Source organism: Pogoniulus pusillus, chromosome 15, assembly GCF_015220805.1.
Source record: "Pogoniulus pusillus isolate bPogPus1 chromosome 15, bPogPus1.pri, whole genome shotgun sequence".
In the NCBI taxonomy this organism is placed as follows: domain Eukaryota; kingdom Metazoa; phylum Chordata; class Aves; order Piciformes; family Lybiidae; genus Pogoniulus; species Pogoniulus pusillus.
In genome coordinates this window covers 2,334,706-2,359,923 of record NC_087278.1, presented here as the reverse complement: position 1 = coordinate 2,359,923, position 25,218 = coordinate 2,334,706, and the positions used below count along the sequence as shown (strand labels likewise).

General features: G+C 52.8%; 2 protein-coding genes across 6 annotated transcripts in view; one reads left to right on the top strand and one right to left on the bottom strand.

Annotated features, from left to right (window-relative positions):
* CEP290 (centrosomal protein 290) overlaps positions 1 to 324 on the bottom strand; it is a 69,788-nt gene extending 69,464 nt beyond the window's left edge. For all 5 annotated transcript variants that reach the window (XM_064154938.1, XM_064154942.1, XM_064154941.1 and 2 more), the window contains exon 1: positions 221 to 324. The gene's annotated coding sequence lies outside the window, so the exon portion shown is untranslated. The remainder of the gene's footprint in view (positions 1 to 220) is intronic.
* Positions 325 to 519: 195 nt separating this feature from the next.
* TMTC3 (transmembrane O-mannosyltransferase targeting cadherins 3) overlaps positions 520 to 25,218 on the top strand; it is a 30,442-nt gene continuing 5,743 nt past the window's right edge. The window contains exons 1-12 of the mRNA XM_064154771.1: positions 520 to 594; positions 7,012 to 7,116; positions 9,196 to 9,412; positions 10,312 to 10,530; positions 13,435 to 13,534; positions 14,790 to 14,905; positions 16,552 to 16,724; positions 17,114 to 17,366; positions 18,506 to 18,654; positions 19,932 to 20,052; positions 22,438 to 22,549; positions 23,710 to 23,813. Coding sequence (XP_064010841.1) covers positions 9,224 to 9,412; positions 10,312 to 10,530; positions 13,435 to 13,534; positions 14,790 to 14,905; positions 16,552 to 16,724; positions 17,114 to 17,366; positions 18,506 to 18,654; positions 19,932 to 20,052; positions 22,438 to 22,549; positions 23,710 to 23,813 — 1,536 coding nt within the window. The 5' untranslated portion in view covers positions 520 to 594; positions 7,012 to 7,116; positions 9,196 to 9,223. The remainder of the gene's footprint in view (positions 595 to 7,011; positions 7,117 to 9,195; positions 9,413 to 10,311; positions 10,531 to 13,434; positions 13,535 to 14,789; positions 14,906 to 16,551; positions 16,725 to 17,113; positions 17,367 to 18,505; positions 18,655 to 19,931; positions 20,053 to 22,437; positions 22,550 to 23,709; positions 23,814 to 25,218) is intronic.

Sequence of the window (25,218 nt, the reverse complement as noted above, 5' to 3'; positions counted from 1 at the left end):
CCTCACGGTAGGGCAAGCTGAGGAGGCACCAGCAGTGGGTAGGCAGACACAGCGGGCCGGGATCTGCCGGGGCCAAGGCTCTGCCGGGGCGCTCCTGCCCGGGACCCGCGGCCCCGCCGCCCCCGGCCCGGCTGCCCACACTGCTGCCGGAGGAGCCCCGCTCGCCCCTGCCGCGCTTCTGCCCTCCTTCCCCACAGCACCTCAGGCCCCTTAAGCTCACCGCTGCCCGAGGACGGCGCCGGCCGCTGCTAGGCGACGCCATCAAACTCTCCCGCGGGTTCCGCTCCCAGGGGCGCCGGCAGCGCGGGGGCAGCGGCAGGCAAGCACGCACGGTGCCAAGGCGGCTCTGGCAGCGCTGCCGCGGCGGGCAGGCGGCGGGGCCGGCGCAAGGGCAGAGCCCCTTCGAGGGGCGGCGGCGCAGCCCCGGCGGGACCGCAGCTCCCGGCGCGCCCCGGGACGCGCGGCCGCGGCGCTTCCCGGCAGCCTTCGCGGGCGGCGGGCGGGGCGCGGGGGCGTGCGGGGCGCCCGGCGGCGGCGGCGGCGGCAGAGCCAGCAGCGGCGGCGGCGCTCGGGCCCTGTGCTCCCCGGCCTCAGGTAGGGCGGGCAGCGGCGAGCCCGCGGGCACGATCTAGGGGGTGGGAGGGTTGGGTGCTCGGATCTCTCCCCGTCCCCTCCAGCGTCGGCTGCTGCTGCCGGTGATCGGTTCGCGTAGCGGGGGGTGGTCGTCCGTCTGCCAGGCCTCATCCGTGAGCCTTCTGCGCCTGCCGGGGGCCTCGATCTCTGCCCACGCTTCCCAGGCGCTTAAGCTGGGCACGGAGCCGCTGTCTCTTGCAGGCTGCCTGGCGGCGGCCGCTTGCCTGCCCCCTCCGCCCCTCGCCCTGGGCGGCGGGCAGCACTCCCCGCGGTACCGGCGGAGCGGGGCGCTGTCCCGGTACGCCTGTGCTCCGTGTGTGAGTGTGTCACTGCGGGGACCTAGCAGGGAGCTTGCTGAGCAGGACATGGAAAGGAGGACGTCTGTAAGCTGTTCAGATCCGTTCGAGATAAAGATCACGGCTGTAAACTTTGGATCCTTGCTGTACCGGTGGCCAGCAAGGAAGTCTGAGCCTTAGCAGTGCTCTGATGGCCCCAAGTCAGTTCGAGGTCCTGCGGTGTAGCTAAATAGGTCTGAAATCGTCTGTGCAGATGCTGGAGAAGAGGAGGCTCAGGGCAGAGCTCATTGCTGCCTGCAGCTGCCTGCAGGGAGGCTGTAGCCAGGTGGGGTTGGGCTCTGCTGCCAGGCAGCCAGCAGCTGAACAAGGGGGCACAGCCTCAAGCTGTGCCAGGGGAGGTCTAGGCTGGATGTTGTTAGGAAGTTGTTGTCAGAGAGAGTGATTGGCATTGGAATGGGCTGCCCAGGGAGGTGGTGGAGTGCCCATGGCTGGAGGTGTTGCAGCCAAGCCTGGCTGGGGCACTTAGTGCCATGGTCTGGTTGGTTGGGCAGGGCTGGGTTCTGGGTTGGGCTGGCTGAGCTTGGAGCTCTCTCCCAACCTGCCTGATTCCATGATTCTATGAATGATCTGTTCAGATGGAAAGCCAGCAACCATTTGAGGCATGTGTATCGATCATCTCTGGAGAGCTGAAGAGCATTTGGGGGTTTTGACTGTGGAGAAAGAAACGATCATAAAGGTGTCTCGAGGCTTTTGCCTTTTCCTGGCTTATTCCTGGCTTATTTTTAATTTCCTGCCTCTTAATTAGCCTTAATGAAGGCTGAGAACTCACAAGATACTTGGCACCGGTTGTAGTTACGCAACTTGTTTAGGTCATGGCATAACTCTTAGTTCTGGGTTGAAAGACTTCTGTACCTCAGCTAGAGATGGGCTAATTGCAGCTCTGTGTTGGGTACCACAAGCTAATTGTTTAATGAGGGGAGAGGGAGAGAGTGGATTGTATTTTTATCAGGGGGGAAATAAACCTTCCTGGTGGCTAAGTGAAAAGCAGTGATTTCTTAGCAGGAGAGAGCTTTTCAGAGCTGAAGCAGAGGATCCACAGAGAATAATGCTGCTGCCTTTGGTGCAAGATGAGAGCTTTCAGGAAACTGATCCCACTCTGACATAGGAAATGACATAATCCATTGATGCTAAGGAACTCTATTCTTTTCTCCTCTTCATCAGGTTAACAAGCTGGCAAGGCCAGGAGAGTTTTTGGATGTGCTTCATTTTTTATCTGAGTGTTTTCCCCAGCTGTTTTTTTTCTGTCCTGGGTGTTGTTCTTCTGCAGAAGCATCAGGAAATTACAGCTGCAGGTTGCTGGCAGTGAAATCATGCTTAGGTTAGAGTTGTGTAGTGCAGGTAGCAGGGAGATATTGATGCAGAACTCAAAGGGTGGGCATGAAAATTTCCAGATGTGGAATAATGTTTAAAAGGGACTGAAAAGAATGGCAGTATGAAGAGAAAAGGAGAAGAGGTTTAAAGGACAGAAGGGTTGAGAGCAAATGAATTAGTTTTGTTTTTGTTCTCCATCACATCTAATTGTATTTGTAGGGCTGGAGCACCTCTCCTATGAGGACAGGCACAGAGGCATGGGGTTGTTCAGTTTGGCAAAGAGAAGACTCCCAGGAGAGCTTATTGTGGCCTTCCAGTGTCTGAAGTGGGCTACAAGAAAGCTGCTGAGGGACTTTCTAGGGTGTCAGGTAGTGATAGAACGGGGAGGAATGGATCCAAGCTAGAGGAGAGGAGGTTGAGATTAGATGTTAGGAAGAAGTTGTTCAGCATGAGGGAGGTGAGACACTGGAACAGGTTGCCCAGGGAGGTAATGGGAGCTCCATCCCTGGAAGTTTTTAAGGCCAGGCTGAATGTGGCTCTGGGCAACCTGATCTAGTGGAAAATATCCCTGCCCATGGCAGGATGATCCTTGAGGTCTCTTCTTTCCTAAATCAATATGTTTATGCTGAACTGAACCACTGAATTTTGAATCATAGAATCAAGCAGGTTGAAGAGACCTCCAAGTTCATCCAGCCCAACCTAGCACCCAGCCCTGGCCAAGCAACCAGACCATGGCACTAAGTGCCCCAGCCAGGCTTGGCTTCAACACCTCCAGGGTTGCCAACTCCAGCACCTCCCTGGGCAGCCCATTCCAATGCCAATCACTCTCTCTGACAACAACTTCCTCCTAACATCCAGCTTAGACCTCCCCTGGCACAACTTGGAGTGATTTTAACAGGAATTTGGGAAGCCCTCAATTTTATGATTATTTATGTGCATAATTGCATCTTTGTTTTCAAAGCTTTTCAAGAAGCTGTCTGATCCTTATGCAAATTGCCTGGTTGGTTTTTTTTTTTCATTTCCAGCAGCCTAATTAATAGAAGAAAATGAAGTTCCTTGAGATTGACATGATAAATATGCATCACACTGCACACATAAGACACTGATCACCCTCAGCAAGTTTGCTGCCCACACCAAGCTGTGTGGTGCAGCAGCCAGGCTGGAGGGCAGGATCCATCCAGAGGGACCTGCACAGGCTGCAGAGGTGGGCACAAGCCAAGCTCAGGAGGTGCAACAAGACCAAGGGCAAGGTCCTGCAGCTGGGTCAGGGCAATCCCAAGCACAACTCCAGGCTGGGCAGTGCCAGGCTGGAGAGCAGCCCTGAGCAGAGGGACTTGGGGGTGCTGCTGTAGGAGAAGCTCAGCAGGAGCCAGCAGTGTGCACTTGCAGCCCAGAAAGCCAAGCAGAGCCTGGGCTGCAGCAGCAGAAGTGTGGCCAGCAGGGCCAGGGAGGGGATTCTCCTCCTCTGCTCTGCTCTGCTCTGCTCTGCTCTGCTGAGACCCCACCTGGAGTGCTGCATCCAGCTCTGGAGCCCCTGGGACAAGAGGGCTGTGGAGAGGCTGGAGAGTGTCCAGAGCAGGGCCAGGAGGATGCTGAGAGGCTGCAGCAGCTCTGCTGTGAGCACAGCCTGAAAGAGTTGGGGCTGTGCAGGCTGGAGCAGAGGAGGCTCCCAGGGGACCTTCTTGTGGCCTTTCAGCATCTGAAGGGGGCTACAAAACAGCTGGGGAGGGACTTTTGAGGCTGTGAGGGAGTGGCAGGAGTGGGGGGAATGGAGCAAAGCTGGAGGTGGGGAGAGTGAGGCTGGAGGTGAGGAGGAAGTTGTTGAGCAGGAGAGTGGTGAGAGGCTGGAATGGGTTGCCCAGGGAGGTGGCTGAGGCCCCATGGCTGGAGGTGTTTGAGGCCAGGCTGGCTGAGGCTGTGTGCAGCCTGCTCTAGGGTAGGGTGTCCCTGGGCATGGCAGGGGGTTGGAACAGGCTGACCCTGCCTGATTCTATGATTCTATGACTTGAAAGTGTGGAAAGCATCCTCTGCCCACATGAATTTAGGTAAAAATTAGGAAGGATTTATTTATGCCAACAGCTGTTTAGCACTCCATAATTAGCTAGCACCTAATAACCAAGAGCTATCTGGCACCTTACATCATGCACAGAGCCCTCCAGGAGGGAATCTATTTGTGTTGGTTAGACACATCTCACTCCCTAACTTTAGAAGCTCAAAACACACATTTATTTTTAGTCTTACATTACTTAGGCAGCCTGGAGGGGATGAATAACAACTCCTGATCAGTCTTGCTTCAAAGGAGATGTTCTGTGCAAGGCATCTCTTCAGCTGTGTGTTTGTGATGGTTTGGGTGTTACCTGCTCCCCATCCCTTATGAAATCACCCAGACTAGACTCTGCTGAGCTGAAAGTTAAGGTGAAGGTTTCTATTTACAGCTTAGCACAATATCCAAGCAGAGAGTTACAATCTGTACAGCTATAGACAGAAGTGGACAAGGTAAAAAGTAATACAGAAACACAGCAGCCCTCCCAGGAACCCAGGAGGAGCTCCCAACCACTCTCCCACCTCTTCCCCACCCCTCTACCTTACCCCAGACTTTGCCTTACATCAAAGGTGAGTTTGGAGGGTTGGCCAGGAGGGTTAGGAAGCAGATGGATTCGTCAGGCAGCAAGTTAGGTTAGAGAGAGATGTGCAGCCCAAAAAACCCAGAGAGCAACTCCCTTATCTTTGCTTATGTTCTTGTTCTTATCCATCTCAGCAAGCCTATGAGTGCAGCAGACATCACCACTGGTTCCCTTTCACAGCCTGTCACCTAATTCTTCTCACCAAAATATCCCAGCTAGGCTCAGCCTAGCACACTGTTCTTCGTGATGTGGTTAGATCAAACCACCCAACAGAAGCCTTGGTACTAAAGTGTGTCTCTGTCCTGCTTCCACCCATTCACAGCGAGCACTCTGCCAGTCCCCTAGCCCAGGAGCTGGCAGTGAGGCAGCCCAAGGAGCCCAGTGAGGAGCCCTATAAGTTGTCAAGGTAGCAGGTAGTGGAGAAGACAACATCCTTGGAGGGCTGAGCAATCTGTTTACATGTGTTGGAGCAACCCAGCAGGCAAACAGGTTGTGAAGCAGCCTTTGACAGGTATTTATCACTGCATCAGCCTCTGGGAGTGGTGAAGCACTGGAGCTTGCAAGTCCATACTTGGTTGGATAGCAAACTTCAGCATGTCTGTTGGGCAAGAAGGGGAATGGATCCAACTCATTCGAGCTGTTCCAGTGCCTCAACAGCTTCTTGCACATCTGTTCTCAGTCTTGTACAGTCCTTATATGGTTTCTTAACTTTCAGACCTCAAACATAACAGATTGGCTGGCTGGGAGCAGTATTGGCTGTCAAACAGCAGTTACTCTGAGGTTAATGGCAGACTTATTCCTGGCTCACCAACCACAGATGGGCTTTTATAAGCCTCCTGCTTTAGTCTTGTGTTTGCACAGAATCACAGAAACATTCAGGTTGGCAAAGCCTCTCAGCATCACCAAGTCCAACTCAAAACCCTACCCTACAAGGTTCACCTTAAACCACCACCCTCACTGCAAACAACTTCTTCCTAACATCCGCTTAAAATCTCCCCTCTGCCACTTCAAACCCATTCCTCCTCCTCCTGCCATCACCAGACCTTGTCAGTAGTCCCTCCCCAGCCCTCCTGGAGCCCCCTTCAGACCCTGCAAGGCCACTCCAAGCTCTCCTCCAAGCCTTCTCCTCTGCAGGCTGCAGAGCCCCAACTCTCTCAGCCTGTGCTCAGAGCAGAGCTGCTGCAGCCCTCTCAGCATCTTGGTGGCCTCCTCTGCACTGGCTCCAACACTTCCATGTCCTGCTTGTGCTGGGGGCTCCAGAGCTGCCCCCAGGACTGCAGGTGGAGTCTGAGGAGAGCAGAGCCAGGGGGCAGAATCCCCTCCCTTGCCCTGTGCCCACACTGCTGTTGCTGCAGCCCAGCACAGGGTTGCTGTCTGGGCTGCACTCACACTGCAGGCTTCTGTTGAGCTTTTCATCAGCCCAGACCCCCAGGTCCTGTTCCTCAGGGCTGCTCTCAGCCATTCCCCACCCAGCCTGTGTCTATGCCTGGGATTGCACCCACTCAGGTGCAGGACCTTCCACTTGGCCTTGTTGAATGTCAGGAGGTTGGCCTGGGCACAGCTCTGCAGCCTGTCCAGGTCCCTCTGGATGGATCCCTGCCCTCTAGCAAGGCCACTGTGCCACACAGCTTGATGCCATCTGCACTCTTGCTGAGGCTGCACTCAATTGCTCTGTCCATGTCACTGACAAAGATGTCACACAGCACTGGTGCCAGCTCTGTCCTCTGAGGGTGCCACTTGGCAGTGGTCTCCAGGTGGACATTGTGCTGTTGATCACCACTCTCTGCATGCCACCATCCAGCCCATTCCTTACCCAGCAGTGCTCCACCCATCCAGTCTGTGTTTCTCCAGTCTGGTGACCAGGATGCCATGTGGGACAGTCAAATGCCTTACTCAGGTCCAGCTAGATGCTGTCAGCTGCCCTTCCTTTGTCCACTGTTGCTGTGACTTCATCATAAAAAGCCACTAATTATTGTTGAAGAAGTCATCAAACTGCTGGTTAATGATTTTTATGTCTTGGGAAGGTTTATGGAAGAGGAGAGAAACTAATGTAAGCTAAAGGTAATTTGTGTCTTTGTTTTCTTTAGGCAGGAATCTCAGCACCATTCAGTGGCAAAGTTGAGGGGGAGGAAAAATGACTTCTTCATAAACTTCTTTGAGGAATGCAAATGGGCAAAGTGTGAGCTTCAATGGTAGGTTTAACTCTTTACTATCATTAATGCCCTTCCTTACCTGTTCTTGAGCACCTGGGGTTGTCAGCACCTCTCTTTGTGAAATTCTTCAAAGCTGTGTGGTGTAGCTGACAGGCTGGAGGGAAAGGATCCATCCAGAGGGACCTCGACAGGCTGGAGGGAAGGGATCCATCCAGAGTGACCTTGACAGGCTGGAGGGAAGGGATCCATCCAGAGTGACCTCGACAGGCTGGAGGGAAGGGATCCATCCAGAGTGACCTCGACAGGCTGGAGGGAAGGGATCCATCCAGAGTGACCTCGACAGGCTGGAGGGAAGGGATCCATCCAGAGGGACCTCGACAGGCTGGAGGGAAGGGATCCATCCAGAGTGACCTCGACAGGCTGGAGGGAAGGGATCCATCCAGAGGGACCTTGGCAGGCTGGAGGGAAGGGATCCATCCAGAGTGACCTCGACAGGCTGGAGGGAAGGGATCCATCCAGAGGGACCTCGACAGGCTGGAGGGAAGGGATCCATCCAGAGGGACCTTGGCAGGCTGGAGGGAAGGGATCCATCCAGAGGAACCTTGACAGGCTGGAGGGAAGGGATCCATCCAGAGGGACCTCGACAGACTGGAGGGAAGGGATCCATCCAGAGAGACCTTGACAAGCTGGAGGGGTGGGCCCAAACCAACCTCATGACCAAGTGCAGGATCCTGCATCTGGGTTGGGGCAGTCCCAGGCACTGCCACAGGCCTGGGAAGTGACTGGCTTGAGAGCAGCCCTGAAAAGGATTGAGGGTGCTGGTGGGTGAGAAGCTCAATCTGAGCTGCCAGTGTACACTTGCTGCCCAGAAAGCCAACCAGATTCTGGGCTGCAGCAAGAGCAGAGTGAGGTGATTCTTCCCCTCTACACCACACTGGTGAGACCCAGTTCTGGAGCCACTGTGACAGGAAAGATTTGGATGTGCTGGAATGTGTCCAAAGAAGGGCCATGAGGGCTGGAGTTGCTCTCTTAGGAGGCCAGGAGTTGGGGCTGTTCAGTCTGAAGAGGAGGAGGCTCCCAGGTGACCTTCCTGTGGCCTTGCAGTATCTGAAGTGGGCTACAAGAAAGCTGGGGAGGGACTTTTTAGGGTGTTGGGTAGTGATAGGACTGTGGGGAATGGATCCAAGCTAGAGGAGGGCACATTGAGATTAGGTGTTAGGAAGAAGTTGTGCAGCATGAGGGTGGTGAGAGCCTGGCAGGGTTTGCCCAGGGAGGTGGTGGAAGCCTCATCTATAGAGGTGTTTAAGGCCAGGCTGGATGTGGCTCTGGGCAGCCTGCTCTTGTGTAAGGTGACCCTACCCATGGCAGGGGAGTTGGACCTGGCTGATCCCTGAGGTCTCTTCCAACCCTGACTGATTCTTTGATTCTATGAATTTTCCTGTTCTTCAGAATGGTAGAAATTTAGAGGGTTTTGGGGGGGGCTTTTCTTTTTTTTCAGTGGCTTTTGAAATACTTTGAGAAACACCTTCAAACCCAGGAATAATTAACCCCTTGGACAACTTAGTCTTCAGTGTCACTGGGGTAAATTATTCAGGGTTCTAGAGGGCTTAATTTTGCAGGTTGTGTAGCTCTCTGCTTAAATAAAATCCAACCCAATTTATCAGCAGACTTCTTTGTTTCATAGAATCAGAGAATCAGGCAGGGTTGGAAGGGACCACAAGGAGCAGCCAATTCTAACCCCCCTGCCCTGCCCAGGGACACCCTACCCTAGAGCAGGCTGCACACAGCCTCAGCCAGCCTGGCCTCAAACACCTCCAGCCATGGGGCCTCAACCCCCTCCCTGGGCAACCCATTCCAGCCTCTCACCACTCTCCTGCTCAACAACTTCCTCCTCACTTCCAGGCTGAAGTAAAACATGGAATGAGGCAGCTTTGGGTGGGAATATTTTGAGTTGGGAGTATTTTCTATCACCACTGAAAGGCATTAGATGGGTGAGGCCCGAGGAAAGATAGAGCAGATTGGGAGTGTCATTAACTTGCAAAGGATTTAATGTCTTCATTTAACTCTATTCATCGAGTTTAGTTTTTAACCACTCAAGTTTCTGCTTCTCCATTCCAGCTTTTGTCCATGACAACTCTTAGAGAAGATGGCTGATGTTAGCCTGAAGGAAGCAGCACTGATAGTTGGTGTGGTGGCAGCCTGCTACTGGAACAGTCTCTTCTGTGGCTTTGTGTTTGATGATGTCTCAGCAATTTTGGACAATAAAGATTTGCATCCTTCTACTCCCCTAAAGAACCTCTTTCAGAATGACTTCTGGGGCACACCAATGTCTGAGGTAAGCTTTGTGGGCACCTAGGAAACAGAGAAGGAAACTTTGCACAGAGGTTTTTGCTGGTCACATTCTGTGCTTCTGTGCTCCACAACCTCCCTGGGCAACCTGTGCCAGTGTCTCACCACCCTCAACCTGTGCCAGTGTCTTACCTCCTTTAACCTGTGCCAGTGTCTGTCTCACCTCCCTTAACCTGTGCCAGTGTCTCACCACCCTTAACCTGTGCCAGTGTCTGTCTCACCATCCTCAACCTGTGCCAGTGTCTCACCTCCTTTAACCTGTGCCAGTGTCTCACCACCCTCGACCTGTGCCAGTGTCTCACCACCCTCAACCTGTGCCAGTGTCTCACCTCCTTTAACCTGTGCCAGTGTCTCACCACCCTCAACCTGTGCCAATGTCTCACCTCCTTTAACCTGTGCCAGTGTCTCACCACCTTTAACCTGTGCCAGTGTCTCACCTCCCTCAACCTGTGCCAGTGTCTCGCCTCCCTCACTAGAAAGAAATTCTTCCTAACATCCACTTTCAGTCTCCCCTCTGCCACTTCAAACCCATTCCTCCTTGTTCTGTCATTACAAGACCTTGTCAGTATTCCTTCCCTGTAAGCCCCCTTCAGATCCTGCAAGGCCACTCCAAGCTCTCCTGGAAGCCTTCTCCTCTCCAGGCTGCACAGCCCCAACTCTCTCAGCCTGTGCTCAGAGCAGAGCTGCTGCAGCCCTCTCAGCATCTTGGTGGCCTCCTCTGGACTCGCTCCAACACTTCCACGTCCTTCCTGTGTTGGGGTCTCCAGAACTGCACCCAGTTCCTCCAGAATAGAGGAGGGGGGGAGAAATCTTTTCAGGAAGATAATTTTGGAGTAAAAGTCTCTTTGTAAGTTGATGGTGACTGATTTATTTCTTGTCTTTCAGGAGAGGAGCCATAAGTCCTACCGTCCCCTTACGGTACTCACCTTTCGCTTAAACTACCTGTTCAGTGAGCTGAATGCAGTTTCCTACCACTTCCTAAATCTGGTCTTTCATGGAGTGGTTTGCATAGTCTTCCTCAAGGTCTGCAAGCTTTTCCTGGACAACAGGAGCAGTGTTATTGCCTCCTTGCTCTTTGCAGTGCACCCAATCCACACCGAAGCGGTAGGTACGGCTGTGATGGGCTGAGTTTCTTCAAGCTGTATAAACGAATCTTTGCATGTCAGAGGGGTTTTGGGAGCTGTGTGCATGTTGTAAGTCCAAAATGAAAATCAGGCAGACAAACACAGTCGGTTTTGTGATGTTTTGTTGGTGCTTACTCTGCCCTTTGCAAGGAGTGGTGGTGGTGATAGTTTTAAATGCTTCGAGTTGTTTGCTGTTCCATGCAGCTACTGAGAAACGATTGAAGAGATGACTGAGAGGAGATGTTGTTGATGATTATAAATCCATTAAGAGTGGATGTCAAGAAGATGCCAATCTGTTTTCACTGGTGCACTGTGATTGACACCAAACTATGAGCAGATGTTGATGTATTGGAGGGTAGCAGAGCCCTGCAGAGGGACTTTGCCAGGCTGTGGCATTACACAGCTCTGTGGGCAGAGGCCAATGAGATGAGACTGAACAAGGCCAAGGGCAAGGTTCTGCACTTTGGCCACAACAACCCCAAGCAGCACTGCAGGCTGGAGCCAGAGTGGCTGAGAGCAGCCAGGCAGAGAGGGAGCTGGGAGTGCTGACAGAGAGGAGCTGCAGAGGAGGCAGAAGTGTGCCCAGGTGGGCAGCAGAGCCAATGGCATCCTGGGCTGGCTCAGGAGCAGTGTGGGCAGCAGGAGCAGGGAGGTTCTTGTGCCCCTGTGCTCAGCACTGCTCAGGACACCCCTGCAGTGCTGTGTCCAGTTCGGGGCTCCTCAATTCAAGAGAGATGTTGCAGTGCTGGAAGGTGTCCACAGGAGGGCGACAAAGCTGTGAGGGGCCTGGAGCACAGCCCTGTGAGGAGAGGCTGAGGGAGCTGGGGGGTGTGCAGCCTGCAGCAGAGGAGGCTCAGGGCAGAGCTCATTGCTGCCTGCAGCTGCCTGCAGGGAGGCTGTAGCCAGGTGGGGTTGGGCTCTGCTGCCAGGCACCCAGCAACAGAAGAAGGGGACCCAGGCTCAAGTTGTGCCAGGGCAGGTCTAGGCTGGATGTTGTTAGGAAGTTGTTGTCAGAGAGAGTGATTGGCATTGGAATGGGCTGCCCAGGGAGGTGGTGGAGTGGCCATGGCTGGAGGTGTTGAAGCCAAGCCTGGCTGGGGCACTGAGTGCCATGGTCTGGTTGGTTGGGCAGGGCTGGGTGCTAGGTTGGGCTGGCTGAGCTTGGAGCTCTCTTCCATCCCGAATGATTCTGAGGGATGCGGTGAGCTGTGTAATGCCAGTCCTTAGCCACACGGTGGCGCTGGAAGACTGCAATTGCTACAAGTGGGTCTGCGCTTGGAGCCCTTAGAGACTGAGATTTAAGCAGGACTGTAGTGGAATTCCCCTGCTGTTGGACTTAGCTACTCAGTGAAGAATCACTTAAGGGGTTTTCTGCCTCCTCTGGCCACGTTTTCCGGTTTAAGCTTTTTCCTTTTGAGAAGTAATTCAGTTTATCCTCATTGCATCAAACATTCTGCCTGAGGTGCAACCAAGACAGAGTTCCTAGAGCTGGCAGTTGAGGCTTCTGTGCATGGATAAAAGACAAAACAACTGCAAGTTTCCATACGTGGAAAGGAGAAGGTAGTAGTGAGCTGCTATGAGGACAGGCTGAGGTTGTTCACCCTGGAGAGAAGACTCTGGAGGGACCTTAGAGCTGCTTTCTAAGAGCTGAAGAGATCCTACAGGAAGGCTGTAGAGGGACTTGTCATGAGGGTGTCTAGCAATAGGACAAGGGTTTTAAGCTGAGGGAGAGTTGGTTTAGACTGGATATGAGGAAGAAGTTCTTCAGTATGAGGGTGGTGTGACTGTGAAACAGGTTGCCCAGGGACCTTGTGGCTGCCTCCTCCCTGGAGGTGTTCAAGGCCAGGTGGGATGAAGCTTTGGGCAGCTGAGTCTAGCTGGGAGGCATCGCTGCCAGTGGCAGGGGAGCTGGAGTAGATGCTCTTTGGAGTCTCTTCCAGCCTGAGCCATTCTATGATTTTAGAACTGGAGACCTGGATGCTGAGTAACTGGTTCACACTGGAGGCAAAACTCCAAAAGAGGTCTTCTTCCCAGTTCTCTGTATCAGATTGAACAAAGCCAAGTGCAGGGTTATACTTTGGCCACAACAACCCCAGGCAGCACTACAGGCTGGGGCCAGAGTGGCTGAGAGCAGCCAGGCAGAGAGGGAGCTGGGGGTGCTGGCAGAGAGGCGCTGCAGAGGAGGCAGCAGTGCCCAGGTGGGCAGCAGAGCCAATGGCATCCTGGGCTGGCTCAGGAGCAGTGTGGGCAGCAGGACAAGGGAGGTTCTTGTGCCCCTGTGCTCAGCACTGCTCAGGCCACCCCTGCAGTGCTGTGTCCAGTTCTGGGCTCCTCCATTGCAGAGAGATGTTGAGGTGCTGGAAGGTGGAGGACTAGACTGGATGTTGTTAGGAAGTTGTTGGCAGAGAGAGTGATTGGCATTGGAATGGGCTGCCCAGGGAGGTGGTGGAGCTGCTGTCCTTGGAGGTGTTGCAGCCAAGCCTGGCTGGGGCACTTAGTGCCATGGTCTGGTTGGTTGGGCAGGGCTGGGTGCTAGGCTGGGCTGGATGAGCTTGGAGCTCTCTTCCAACCTGGCTGATTCTATGATCACCTGTTGGTACCTTTTTATATCTCTTACAACTGAGATAGATTCCATTTTAAACCTTTCCAATCAGTCTCCTGAGTACAGCATTTCTGAGTTGTCTGGAATGGTGATAAATAGATGCACATTGGCCACAGGTGGCCACCACCCACCTGGCTCATCCTGTTCTTGAATTCAGCACTGACTGAGCTGCAAGCTTGGTTTAGAGATCTTGTTTTATTCATGCTCTGAGAGGATCTTGTCATGAATCCTTCTAGGGCTGCAGTGGTCACTAAAACAATCTTGGCTTTGCTTCTTTTTCAGGTCACTGGAGTCGTGGGCAGAGCAGAGCTTTTGTCATCTATCTTTTTTCTAGCTGCCTTTTTGTCCTACACAAAATCAAAAGGACCAGACAATACCATAGGTAATGAACTGTCAAATGCAGGCATCATTTAGTATCTATACCACTGATTAGTCAGCTCTTAAAGTGCTCCTGTTGGTGTCATGGATTCAAGCCAGCCAGCTTGGACTTGCTGATCCTGAGCATCTCTTCCAACCTGGATGTTGCTGTCCTAACCCCAGGAGGATGAGGAGAAGAATCAAACTTGTGGGTTGGCATAAAGACAGTTTAATAGGACAGAAAAAGAACATCATCATCTTCATCACCATTATTCTTATTCCTGAATTAGGTTATACCAAACAGGTGATTGCACAACACAGTTTCTCCCCACTCCTCAACTGATGCCCAGCTAATTAGGCAGCAAGAGCTCCCAGCCACTTTTCCCCTCACCTTTAGATCCTGTGTCTGATGCCATATGGTATGGAGGGGCTTTGGATTGAGTGATCTCCACAGCTTCATTGTGCAGTGCTGTAACACAGCATGGTCAAACATGAGGAGCCCAAGTCTTCACTCCTGAGGTTAATGGCAGCAGGGCAAGGGAGGGGATTCTGCCCCTTGGCTCTGCTCTCCTCAGACCCCACCTGCAGTCCTGGGTGCAGCTCTGCAGCCCCCAACACAAGATGGACATGGAAGTGTTAGAGTCATTCCAGAGGAGGCCACCAAGATGCTGAGAGGGCTGCAGCAGCTCTGCTTTGAGCACAGGCTGAGAGAGTTGGGGCTGTGCAGTCTGGAGAAGGCTTGGAGGAGACCTTGGAGTGGCCTTCAAGTATCTGAAGTGGGCTCCAGGAGGGCTGGGGAGGGACTATTGACAAGGTCTGGTAATGACAGGAGGAGAAGGAATGGGTTTGAAGTGGCAGAAGGAAGATTGAAACGGGATGATAGAAAGTTATTTGCAGTGAGGGTGGTGAGACACTGGCACAGGTTGAGGGTGGTGAGACACTGGCACAGGTTGAGGGTGGTGAGACAGTGGCACAAGTTGAGGCTGTTGAGACACTGGCACAGGTTGCCCAGGGAGGTTGTGGAGCACAGAAGCACAGAATGTGATCAAAGATCACATTCTGTGCTTCTGTGCTCCACAACCTCCCTGGAGGTGTTCAAGGCCAGGCTGAATTAGACCTTGAGCAACCTATTCTAGTGGGAGATGTCTGTGCCTATGGCAGGGGGTTATAACTGGCTGAGCTTTGAGTTCCCTTCCAACCTAAACCATTCAATGATTCTGTGATGTCTTTGGCTGTGTTGTCAGATGAAACATTTTCAGTGTTGACTCCTTGATTTACAGTGTGGACTCCAATTGCAGTGACTGTGCTCCTGGTGGCTGTTGCAACACTCTGCAAAGAACAAGGGATAACTGTGGTGGGCATCTGCTGTGTCTATGAAGTTTTTATTGCACAAGGGGTAAGCTGTTGAAAGATTTCTTCTCAGCAGTCCTGAGTAATGAGATGAATTTCTTTTCAGGAATCCTATCATGAGAGGAGTTTCTCCTTAGGAGTCCTGCAATGAGACATGAAGTACTTGCAAATGTCTTAGAACCTGGAGGGGGTCTGGGCTGATGCAAAGCTCAAGAGGAGCCTGCAGTGTGAGTGCAGCTCAGACAGCAACCCTGTGCTGGGCTGCAGCAAGAGCAGTGTGGGCACAGGGCAAGGGAGGGGATTCTACCCCCAGCTCTGCTCTCCTCAGACTCCACCTGCAGTCCTGGGGGCAGTTCTGGAGCCCCCAGCACAAGCAGGACATGGAAGTGTTGGAGGCAGTGCAGAGGAGGCCACCAAGATGCTGAGAGGGCTGCAGCAGCTCTGCTGTGAGGACAGGCTGAGAGAGTTGGGGCTCTGCAGCCTGGAGAAGTGAAGGCTTGGAGGAGAGCTTGGAGTGGCCTTGTAGGATCTGAAGGGAGCTCCAGGAGGGCTGGGGAGGGACTATTGACAAGGTCTTGTAATGACAGTAGGAGGAAGAGTAATGGGTTTAAAGTGGCAGAGGGGAGATTCAAACTAGATGTTATGAAAGGGTTCTTTGGAGTGAGGGTGGTAAGAGACTGGCACAGGTTGAGGGTGCTGAGACAGTGGCACAGGTTGAGGCTGCTGAGACACTGGCACAGGTTGCCCAGGGAGGTTGTGGAGCACAGAAGCACAGAATGTAATCAAAGATCACATTCTGTGCTTCTGTGCTCCACAACCTCCCTGGAGGTGTTCAGGACCAGATTGGATGAGGTCCTGAGCGACCTGTTCTAGTGGGAGCTGTCCCTGCCTATGGCAGGGAGTTGGAACTGGCTGATCCTTGAGGTCCCTTCCAACCTAAAGCATTCTGTGATTCTATATTTCAGCAGTGATTTTTGTCACTTGAGGTGTTAGGTTGATGTTTGGACTTTGTGATCTCAGAGATGTTTCCTAACCAAAACAGGTCTGGAGGCGTCAATATAGGAAGGACATAAACCTGATGGAGGGTCCAGAGGAGCACCACAGGAATGATCAGGGGGTTGGAGCAGCTCTGCTGTGAGGACAGGCTGAGGGAGCTGAGGGTGTGCAGGCTGGAGAAGAGAAGGCTCCAGAGTGACCTCACAGCAGCCTGCCAGTTCTTGAAGGGGGCTACAAGAAGGCTGCAGAGGAGCTGCTTGCAAAGGCCTGCAGGGGCAGGATGAGGGCAATGGTTTGAAATGAAAGAACAGAGGATTTAGATTGGATGTTAGGAGCAAATTCTACCCCATGAGGGTGGTGGAGCACTGCAACAGGTTGCCCAGGGAGGAAGTGGTTTGGGTCCCATCCTTGAGGTATTCAAGAGGAGGTTTGACAGGGCTGTAAGCAAGCTGATCTAGTGCAGGATGTCCCTGCTGACTGCAGAGGGGGTTGAACTGGATGAGATTTGAAGGTCCCTTCCAACCCAAACCATTCTGTGTTTGGGAGCTGTCATAAGGGCTCTGAGAAGCTTTGAGCTCTGTAGCTCTTGGGAGCATTCATTTGGAGAAACCCAAGAGAAAAAAGCTTGAGTGCTGCTGTTTATCTGAGGGACTGATGAGTGCCCTCTCTGCTTACAACCCCTTTTTTCTCTTGCAGTACACCTTGCCAGTGCTGTTGGACACAGCTCTGCAGATCCTTCGAGGGAAGGGCAGTATTCCTTTCTCCATGCTCCAGACACTCTTGAAGCTCATAGTCCTAATGTTCAGCACCCTGCTGCTTGTGGTTGTCAGAGTCCAGGTTATCCAGTCTCAGCTTCCAGTGTTTACAAGGTAATAGTCAAATGTCTCTTACTTAACAGCCACTGCTAAGTGAGATGTGGCTTAATGTCCTCCTGGCCAGCAAGGCCAATGGCATCCTGGGGTGCATCAAGAAGAGTGTTGCCAGTAGGTCAAAGGAGGTTTCCTGCTCTGCTGCTCTGTCCTGGTGAGGCCCCACCTGGAGTATTGTGTCCAGCGTTGGCCTCCCCTGCTTGAGAAGGACAGGGTTGGCCAATCGACCAGACCATGGCACTATTGCACATGTCTGGTACACATGGCTGTGGCACATGTCTGGTAGTTGCTGCCCTGAGCCTGAAGTTTGCTGGTTTCTGAGCACAGTGTGGATCAAGACCATGTCTTTGATCTTTTTCTCATCAAGCTCCTCCTTTCTTTTGCTTTAGGTTTGATAACCCAGCTGCTGTGAGTCCCTCCCCAGCCAGACAGCTGACTTTCAACTACCTCCTCCCTGTGAATGCTTGGCTGCTTCTCAACCCCTCAGAGCTGTGCTGTGACTGGACAATGGGAACAATTCCTCTGGTGGAGTCTCTGCTGGATGTTAGAAACATTGCCACCCTTACCTTCTTCTGCTTTCTGGGATCCTTGATTGTCTTCAGCCTCAGATACCCTGGGGATTCCTCCAAGACTGTGTTGATGGTATGGATGCTGCAGTGCTTTGCTCTTTGCAGTTTGGGTTTGTCTGAGGGGATTAGGCTGCTTGGTCACAGAACTGCCCAGGGGTACTGTCTGCATCTCGTCTGGGGCTAGGATGAGCAAAGAAAAGACTTCTCTAGTCTTTGTCTTCTGTAGCTTTACCTATTCTGGGGGAAAACTAAGGCTTTCAACCAACTAAATTCCTTCCTTCCTCTCTTCCTCCCTTCCTCCCTTCCTTTCCTCCCCCATCCCACTCCCTCCCTTCCTTCTTCCCTCCCTCCCTCCCTCCCTCCCTCCCTTTCTTCCTCTCTCCCTTCCTCCCTTCCTCCCCCCCTTCCCATCCCACTCCCTTCCTACCTTCCTCCCTCCCTTCATTCCCTGCCCCCCATCCTGCTCCCTTCCTCCCTTCTTCCTTCTCTCCTTTCAATTTCTTCTCTCCCTCCTTCCCTTTTTCTCTCTCTCTTCCCCATTCTTTCCTTCCCTTTCTTTATTCTCTCTCCCTCCCTTTCTTTATTCTCTCTCCCTCCCTCCTTCCTTTTTTCTCCCTCCCTCCTTCCTTCCTTTTTCTCCCTTCTTTTTTCTCCCTCCTTCCTTTTACTCCCTCCTTCCTTTTTCTCCTTCCTTCCTTTATCTCCTTCCTTCCTTTTCCTCTCTCCTTCCTTTTTTCCCCTCCTTCCTTTTCCCCCCTCCTTCCTTTTCCCCCCTCCTTCCTTTTCCTCCCTCCTTCCTTTTTTCTCTCTCCCTCCTTCCTTCCTTTTTCTCCCTCCCAGCACCCCAATTTTCCCAGCTTATGGCAATGTTCCAAGTAATTATTTTCAGTTTACAGCTTCTGTAGGACTTCTCCTCAGCTGTTTCTCAACTTTGCCCCTAAAAGCCTGAATTTTTGCTGGTCCAAATGATAGAATGGTAGGGTTTGGAAGGGACCTCCAGAGGTCATCTGATCCACCCCCTTGCTAGGCATGAGTTCCATGTGTTACCCATCTGGATGCTACATGTGGTAGTGCAGTGGTGGGTTCATAGTGTGACCACCTGGTCTAGAGATATGATCGTCCCCTTTGGCACTGCTGAGGCCACACCAAGCACTTGATTCAGTTTTGGGACCTCTCAGTCTGATCTCAGATTCCTTTGGCTCTCTTTTCTAGGCACTCTGCTTAATAGTGCTGCCATTCATTCCTGCATCAAACCTCTTCTTTCCTGTTGGATTTGTGGTGGCAGAGAGGGTGCTTTATGTCCCTAGCATGGGATTCTGCATCTTGGTAGCACATGGATGGAAGAAGCTGTCAAACAAAAGGTGAGGTGGTGTTGCCTGTGGCAGCTGTCACTCAGCTCTCTCCAGACAAGAGAACCATCTGTGGTCAGGCTCTGGAATAGATTGCCCAGGGTGGGTGAGTCTCCACCCCTGGAGGTGTTCAGGAAGTGTGTGGGCCATGGCACTTGGGGATGTGGTTCAATGGCCATGGTGGTGTTGGGTTGATGGTTGGACTCCATCATCTCCAACCCAAACAATTCCATGCTTCTGTGAATTGTAACTGCAGGCTTTCCCAGGAGAGTTTTTACCAGCATGAACTTATCATGTTACAGCTCTGGGTCAAGTTCTCAGTGAACTCAGGAGTGATGACCAAGAACTGCTGTGGCAGTTGTGAACACAGCAGAGACACAAAACCTTCCTCCTATTCAGCTGTCACAGCAGCCTTAGGAAGGTCTTTGCTGATGGCAGGTGGGGTTGGGTAGTCTCCTCTTCTTGGTTTGGACCCCCTCTTTTGTTTGGACCACTCTTTTGTTTGGACCCCCTCTTTTGTTTGGACAGCTCTTTTGTTTGGACCCCCTTTTTTGTTTGGACCCCCTCTTTTGTTTGGAGCCCCTCTTTTGTTTGGAGCCCCTCTTTTGTTTGGAGCCCCTTTTTGTTTGGACCCCCTCTTTTGTTTGGACCCCTTTTTGGTTTGGAGCCCCTCTTTTGTTTGGAGCCCTTTTTGGTTTGGAGCCCCTTTTTATTTTGGAGCCTCATGGGTTTTGACTCTTTTTTACCCTGTTCTTTTTTAACCCCCTAGCTAACTGAGAATCACAGAATCAGTCAGGGGTTTAAGGGACCACAAAAATCAGCCAGTTCCAATCCCCCTGCCATGCCCAGGGACACTTCACACTAGATCAGACTGTCCAGAGCTTCATTCAGCCTGGCCTTAAACACCTCCAGGGATGAGGCTCCCACCACCAACCTGAGCAGCCCCTTCCAGGCTCTCACCACCCTCATGCTGAACAACTTCTTCCTAACATCCAGTCCAAATCTCCCCATTCCCAGCTTTGTTGCATTCCCCCCAGTCCCAGCACTCCCTGCCAGCCTGAAAAGTCCCTCCCCAGCTTTCTTGTAGCCCCCTTCAGATACTGAAAGGTCACAATAAACCTAATGTCCACCAGGACTCCAAGGTCCTTCTCCATGGAGCTGCTCTCCAGCAGGACACCTCCTTGGTGCCTGGGGTTATTCCTTCCCAGCTGCAGGATTGTCCCAAGTCTATTTCAATACAAAGCAGAAATCTTTGTGTGCTTACAACAAATCTTTCTTTCATTTTCCAGTGTGCTAAGAAAACTTTCCTGGGTCTGTTTGACTGTGGTGCTCTTCACTCATGCCTTAAAAACACTGCACAGGAACTGGGATTGGGAGTCTGAGTACACTCTCTTTATGTCAGCTCTAAAGGTAATGGCTTCTGCTTGGAAAGGGTAAGGCAGGTTGATGTTGCTGGGCTTCTCAGCAAGCTGTAGGAGGGCAGGGTGAATATGGAGAGAGATCACAGATTCACAGAAGGCATCAGGTTGGAAGGGACCCTCAAAGGGCATCTCCTGCAGTGAGCATCTCCAGCCAGATCAGGCTGCCCAGGGTCACTTCAGGTTCTTGACCTTGAATGGCTCCAGGGATGGGATCTCAACCACATCTCTGGGCAACCTGGGTCAGTGTCTCACCACTCTCACTGTGCAGAACTTCCTCCTGATGTCCAACCTGCTCCATTTCAAACCACTGCCCCTTGTCCCATCACCACAGGCACTTCTGAACAGTCCTTCCCCAGCCTTCCTGTAGGCCAAGAAGGCCAATGGGAGCCTGGGGTGTATTAGGAGGAGTGTGGCCAGCAGATCAAGGGAGGTTCTCCTCCCCCTCTACTCTGCCCTGCTGAGACCTCATCTTGAACCCTGTGCTCAGTTTTGGGCTCCCCAGTTGCAGAGGGGTAGGGATCTGCTGGAGAGGGTCCAGCAGAGGGCTGTGAGGATGATGAGGGGACTGGAGGGCATGGCTGATGAGGAGAGGCTGAGGGACCTGGGGCTGCTTAGTCTGGAGAAGAGAAGACTGAGAGGGGACTTGATCATGTTTATAAATATCTGAGGGCTGGCCAGGAGGGAGGGACAGGCTCTGCTCACTGCTGCCTGGCACAGGACAAGGAGCAATGGGTGTAAGCTGCAGCACAGGAGGCTCCAGCTCAACACAAGAGGGAATTCCTTTACTGTAAGGGTCCCAGAGCCCTGGCACAGGCTGCCCAGAGAGGCTGTGGAGTCTCCTTCTGTGGAGCCTTTCCAGGCCTGTCTGGATGTGTTCCTCTGTGATCTGTGTTAGATAGTATGGTCCTGCTGTGGCAGGGGGTTGGACTGGATGATCTCCTTGGGTCCCTTCCAACCCCTCACATCCTGTGAGCTGTGACCTTTCAGATACTGAAATGTAGTTCTAAGGTCTCTTTGGAGCCTTCTCCAGGCTAAACAGACCCAACTCCCTCAGCCTGTCCTCACAGCAGAGGTGTTCCAACCCTCTTATCATCTCTGTGACCCTCTTCTGCACCTGCTCCATCACATCCATGTCTCTCTTCTGTTGAGGTCCCATTGCTGGACACTGCTCCAGGTGAGGTCTCACCAGAGCAGAGCAGAGTGGCACAATGCCCTCTCTCCATCTGCTGGCCACACAGAACCCTACCTTTTCATAGAATCATAGAATCAGGCAGGTTGGCAGAGACCTCCAAGCTCAGCCAGCCCAACCTAGTACCCAGCCCTGCCTAACCAACCAGACCATGGCACTAAGTGCCCCAGCCAGGCTTGGCTTCAACACCTCCAGGCATAGCCACTCCACCACCTCCCTGGGCAGCCCATTCCAATGCCAATCACTCTCTCTGGCAACAACTTCCTCCTAACATCCAGCCTAGACCTGCCCTGGCACAGCTTGAGGCTGTGTCCCCTACTTCTGTTGCTGCTTGCCTGGGAGAAGAGCCCAACCCCACCTGGCTACAGCCTCCCTTCAGGTAGTTGTAGACAGCAATGAGGTCCCCTGTGAGCCTTCTCCAGGCTGCACCCCCCCAGCTCCCTCAGCCTCTCCTCATAGGGTTTGTGCTCCAGGCCCCTCCCCAGCTTTGTTGCCCTTCTCTGGACACCTTCCAGCACCTCAATATCTCTCTTGAATTGAGGAGCCCAGAACTGGACACAGCACTCCAGGTGTGGCCTGAGCAGTGCTGAGTACAGGGGAAGAATAACCTCCCTTGTCCTGCTGGCCACACTGCTCCTGATGCAGCCCAGGATGCCATTGGCTCTCTTGGCCACCTGCTTTTGCCACTTGAATTTCCCTGCTGGCATCACTACCATCTGATGAGTTGCTCTGGGGAAGACTTGAAAAGTATTTTGATGCACAGATGGGAATTAATCTGCAAGAAACAATGATCACTTTTGTCTTGTCTTAGAGCAGCTGAGTGGCTTCTCTTCTCTGGAGCACAATATGCTCCAGTACAAAAATCCTCCCCCCACACAGTTTTGCTGCACAGAAGAATTTCTTCCACATGCATATGGCCTGCTAGGAGAGTTTGTACAACAGCCCCTAGCAGTGATCTTGAATTTCAAAACGTTTTGGTGTTTCTAGGGCCAAAGAACTGAAAATAAAAGAGATGTTCAGCAACAAATTTGGTGTCATCATTCTGGAGGCAAAGTTTTGTTGCTCTTTGCCTGGAATCTGGCCTGTGCTGTGCATTTTGACATCTTTAAGACTTAGAGGGAAACAGTTGTGTGATTTTAGCTTAACAGCTTAGGAATTGGTGTCTTTTTTTTTGGCTGGTTTTAGGTCAACAAGAACAATGCAAAGCTGTGGAACAACGTGGGGCATGCATTGGAAAATGAAAAGAACTTTGAGAGAGCTCTGCAGTTCTTCATACAGGCCACACAAGTGCAACCAGGTAACAGCTTGGGCTTGTTCCTCCTGAGCTGCTTCTCCTCACTCCTGCTGTAGAATCATGGAATTGTTTTGGGTTGGAAAAGATCTCCAAGGTCAGCCAGTCCAGACAGCAACCTAACACCACCACAGCCACTAAACCGTGTTCCCAAGTGCCATGGCCACATGTTTGTTGCATACCTCCAGGCTTGGGGACTCCACCACCACCTCCCTGGGCAGCCTGTGCTGGTCTCTGCGTGGGGACTCCACCACCACCTCCCTGGGCAGCCTTGTGCTGATCTCTGCGTGGGGACTCCACCACCACCTCCCTGGGCAGCCTGTGCTGGTCTCTGCGTGGGGACTCCACCACCACCTCCCTGGGCAGCCTGTGCTGATCTCTGCATGGGGACTCCACCACCACCTCCCTGGGCAGCCTGTGCTGGTCTCTGCGTGGGGACTCCACCACCTCCCTGGGCAGCCTGTGCCAATCTCTGCGTGGGGACTCCACCACTTCCCTGGGCAGCCTGTGCTGATCTCTGCATGGGGACTCCACCACCACCTCCCTGGGCAGCCTGTGCTGGTCTCTGCATGGGGACTCCACCACCTCCCTGGGCAGCCTGTGCTGGTCTCTGCGTGGGGACTCCACCACCACCTCCCTGGGCAGCCTGTGCCAATCTCTGACCACTCTTGCAGCAGAGAAATTTTCCCTGGTATCCAACCTAACCTTCCCCTAGTACAATTTGAGGCTGTTTCCTCTTCTTCCATAACCTGATGCTAGGGAGCAGAGCCCAACCCTCACCTCACTGCAACCTCCTTTCAGGGAGCTGTAGAGAGCAATGAGGTCTCCCCTCAGCCTCCTCCACCCCCAGCTCCCTCAGCTGCTCCTCCCCAGTCCTGTTCTCCAGACCTTTCCCCAGCTTGGTTGCCCTTCTCTGGAAGGTGTTGGGTAGAAGCTTGGACATTTGAAGGTGGTCATGAAGGGGTTGGGTTAAAGTTTGGACTTGATGATCTTAGAGTTTTTTGCCAACCTTAACGATTCTTAAGAGGTCTTTTCCAACCTTGATGCTAAACTCTGTGCTCTGAGGGAGGGAGTTTAGCACCAAAGTCAGACAATGATTTGACTCAGCATCTTAAAGGTCTTTTCCAAGCCAAATGACTCTGTCATTGCTTTCTCTTCTGTTCCAGATGATATTGGTGCCCACATGAACGTAGGAAGAACTTACAAGAACTTAAACAAAACTAAAGAAGCTGAAGAATCTTACATGATTGCTAAGTCACTGATGCCACAGGTAGCATTTATCAACCACTGCAGGAGAGAGCTCTCTCAGACCTTGATTCCTGATCTTTTCCCCTGTTTTTCTTGCTCTATCCTTTCAAGTTGTTAGCATTTTTCCTTAGCCTGTGTTTAAAAGGGGAGGTTGTGCACTCTGCTCCAGCCTGCACAGCCCCAACTCTTTCAGGCTCTGCTCACAGCAGAGCTGCTGCAGCCTCTGAGCATCCTCCTGGCCCTGCTCTGGACACTCTCCAGCATCTCCACAGCCCTCTTGTCCCAGGGGCTCCAGAGCTGGATGCAGGACTCCAGGTGGGGTCCCAGCAGAGCAGAGCAGAGCAGAGGGGGAGAATCCCCTCCCTGGCCCTGCTGGCCACACTGCTGCTGCTGCAGCCCAGGCTCTGCTTGGCTTTCTGGCCTGCAAGTGCACACTGCTGGCTCCTGCTGAGATTCTCCTCCACCAGCACCCCCAAGTCCCTCTGCTCAGGGCTGCTCTCCAGCCACTCACTGCTCAGCCTGGAGTTGTGCTTGGCATTGCCCTGACCCAGCTGCAGGACCTTGCCCTTGGTCTTGTTGCACCTCCTGAGCTTGGCTTGTGCCCACCTCTGCAGCCTGTGCAGCTCCCTCTGGATGGATCCTGCCCTCCAGCCTGGCTGCTGCACCACACAGCTTGGTGTGGGCAGCAACCTTGCTGAGGCTGCACTCAGTGCCTCTGTCCATGGCACCCACAGAGATGTTGAACAAGACTGGTCCCAGGACTGCTCCCTGAGGGACTCCACTTGTCCCTGGCCTGCACTTGGCCATGGAGCCACTGACAGCCACTCTTAGGGTGTGGCCATCAAGCCAGGTCTTTAACCATCTCTCTGGAAACTGTTTTTTTGCTGTGGGGTTTTATCTTGGGCAAAATGCTCTTGTCCATGGCAGGGGGTTAGAACTAGGTGATCTTCAAGGTGCCCTCCAGCTCCAGCTACTCTGTGATGGCATCAAAGAAAGCAGCAGTTCCAAATGTACACCTGCAATCTCTGGTCCCCAGTAGGGTTATGTTCACTTCCAGCTAATCCATTGGTGATGACTTGATTTTCTGAGCCTTCCAGAGAGGGTTGAACTGCAGCATGGGAGATGGGAGGATGTAGCCACAGCAGCAAGAAAATAATCTTTACTTGAACATCCTTTTATTAAGTTGTCATTTTATTTTCTACCTTTATACCTTTACCATCTATTAAGTTATCATCCCTGGGAAATGCTAAAAGAGCCCCAACTCTCTCAGCCTGTGCTCACAGCAGAGCTGCTGCAGCCCTCTCAGCATCTTGGTGGCCTCCTCTGCACTGCCTCCAACACTTCCATGTCCCTCTTGTGCTGGGGGCTCCAGAGCTGCCCCCAGGACTGCAGGTGGGGTGTGAGGAGAGCAGAGCCAAGGGGCAGAA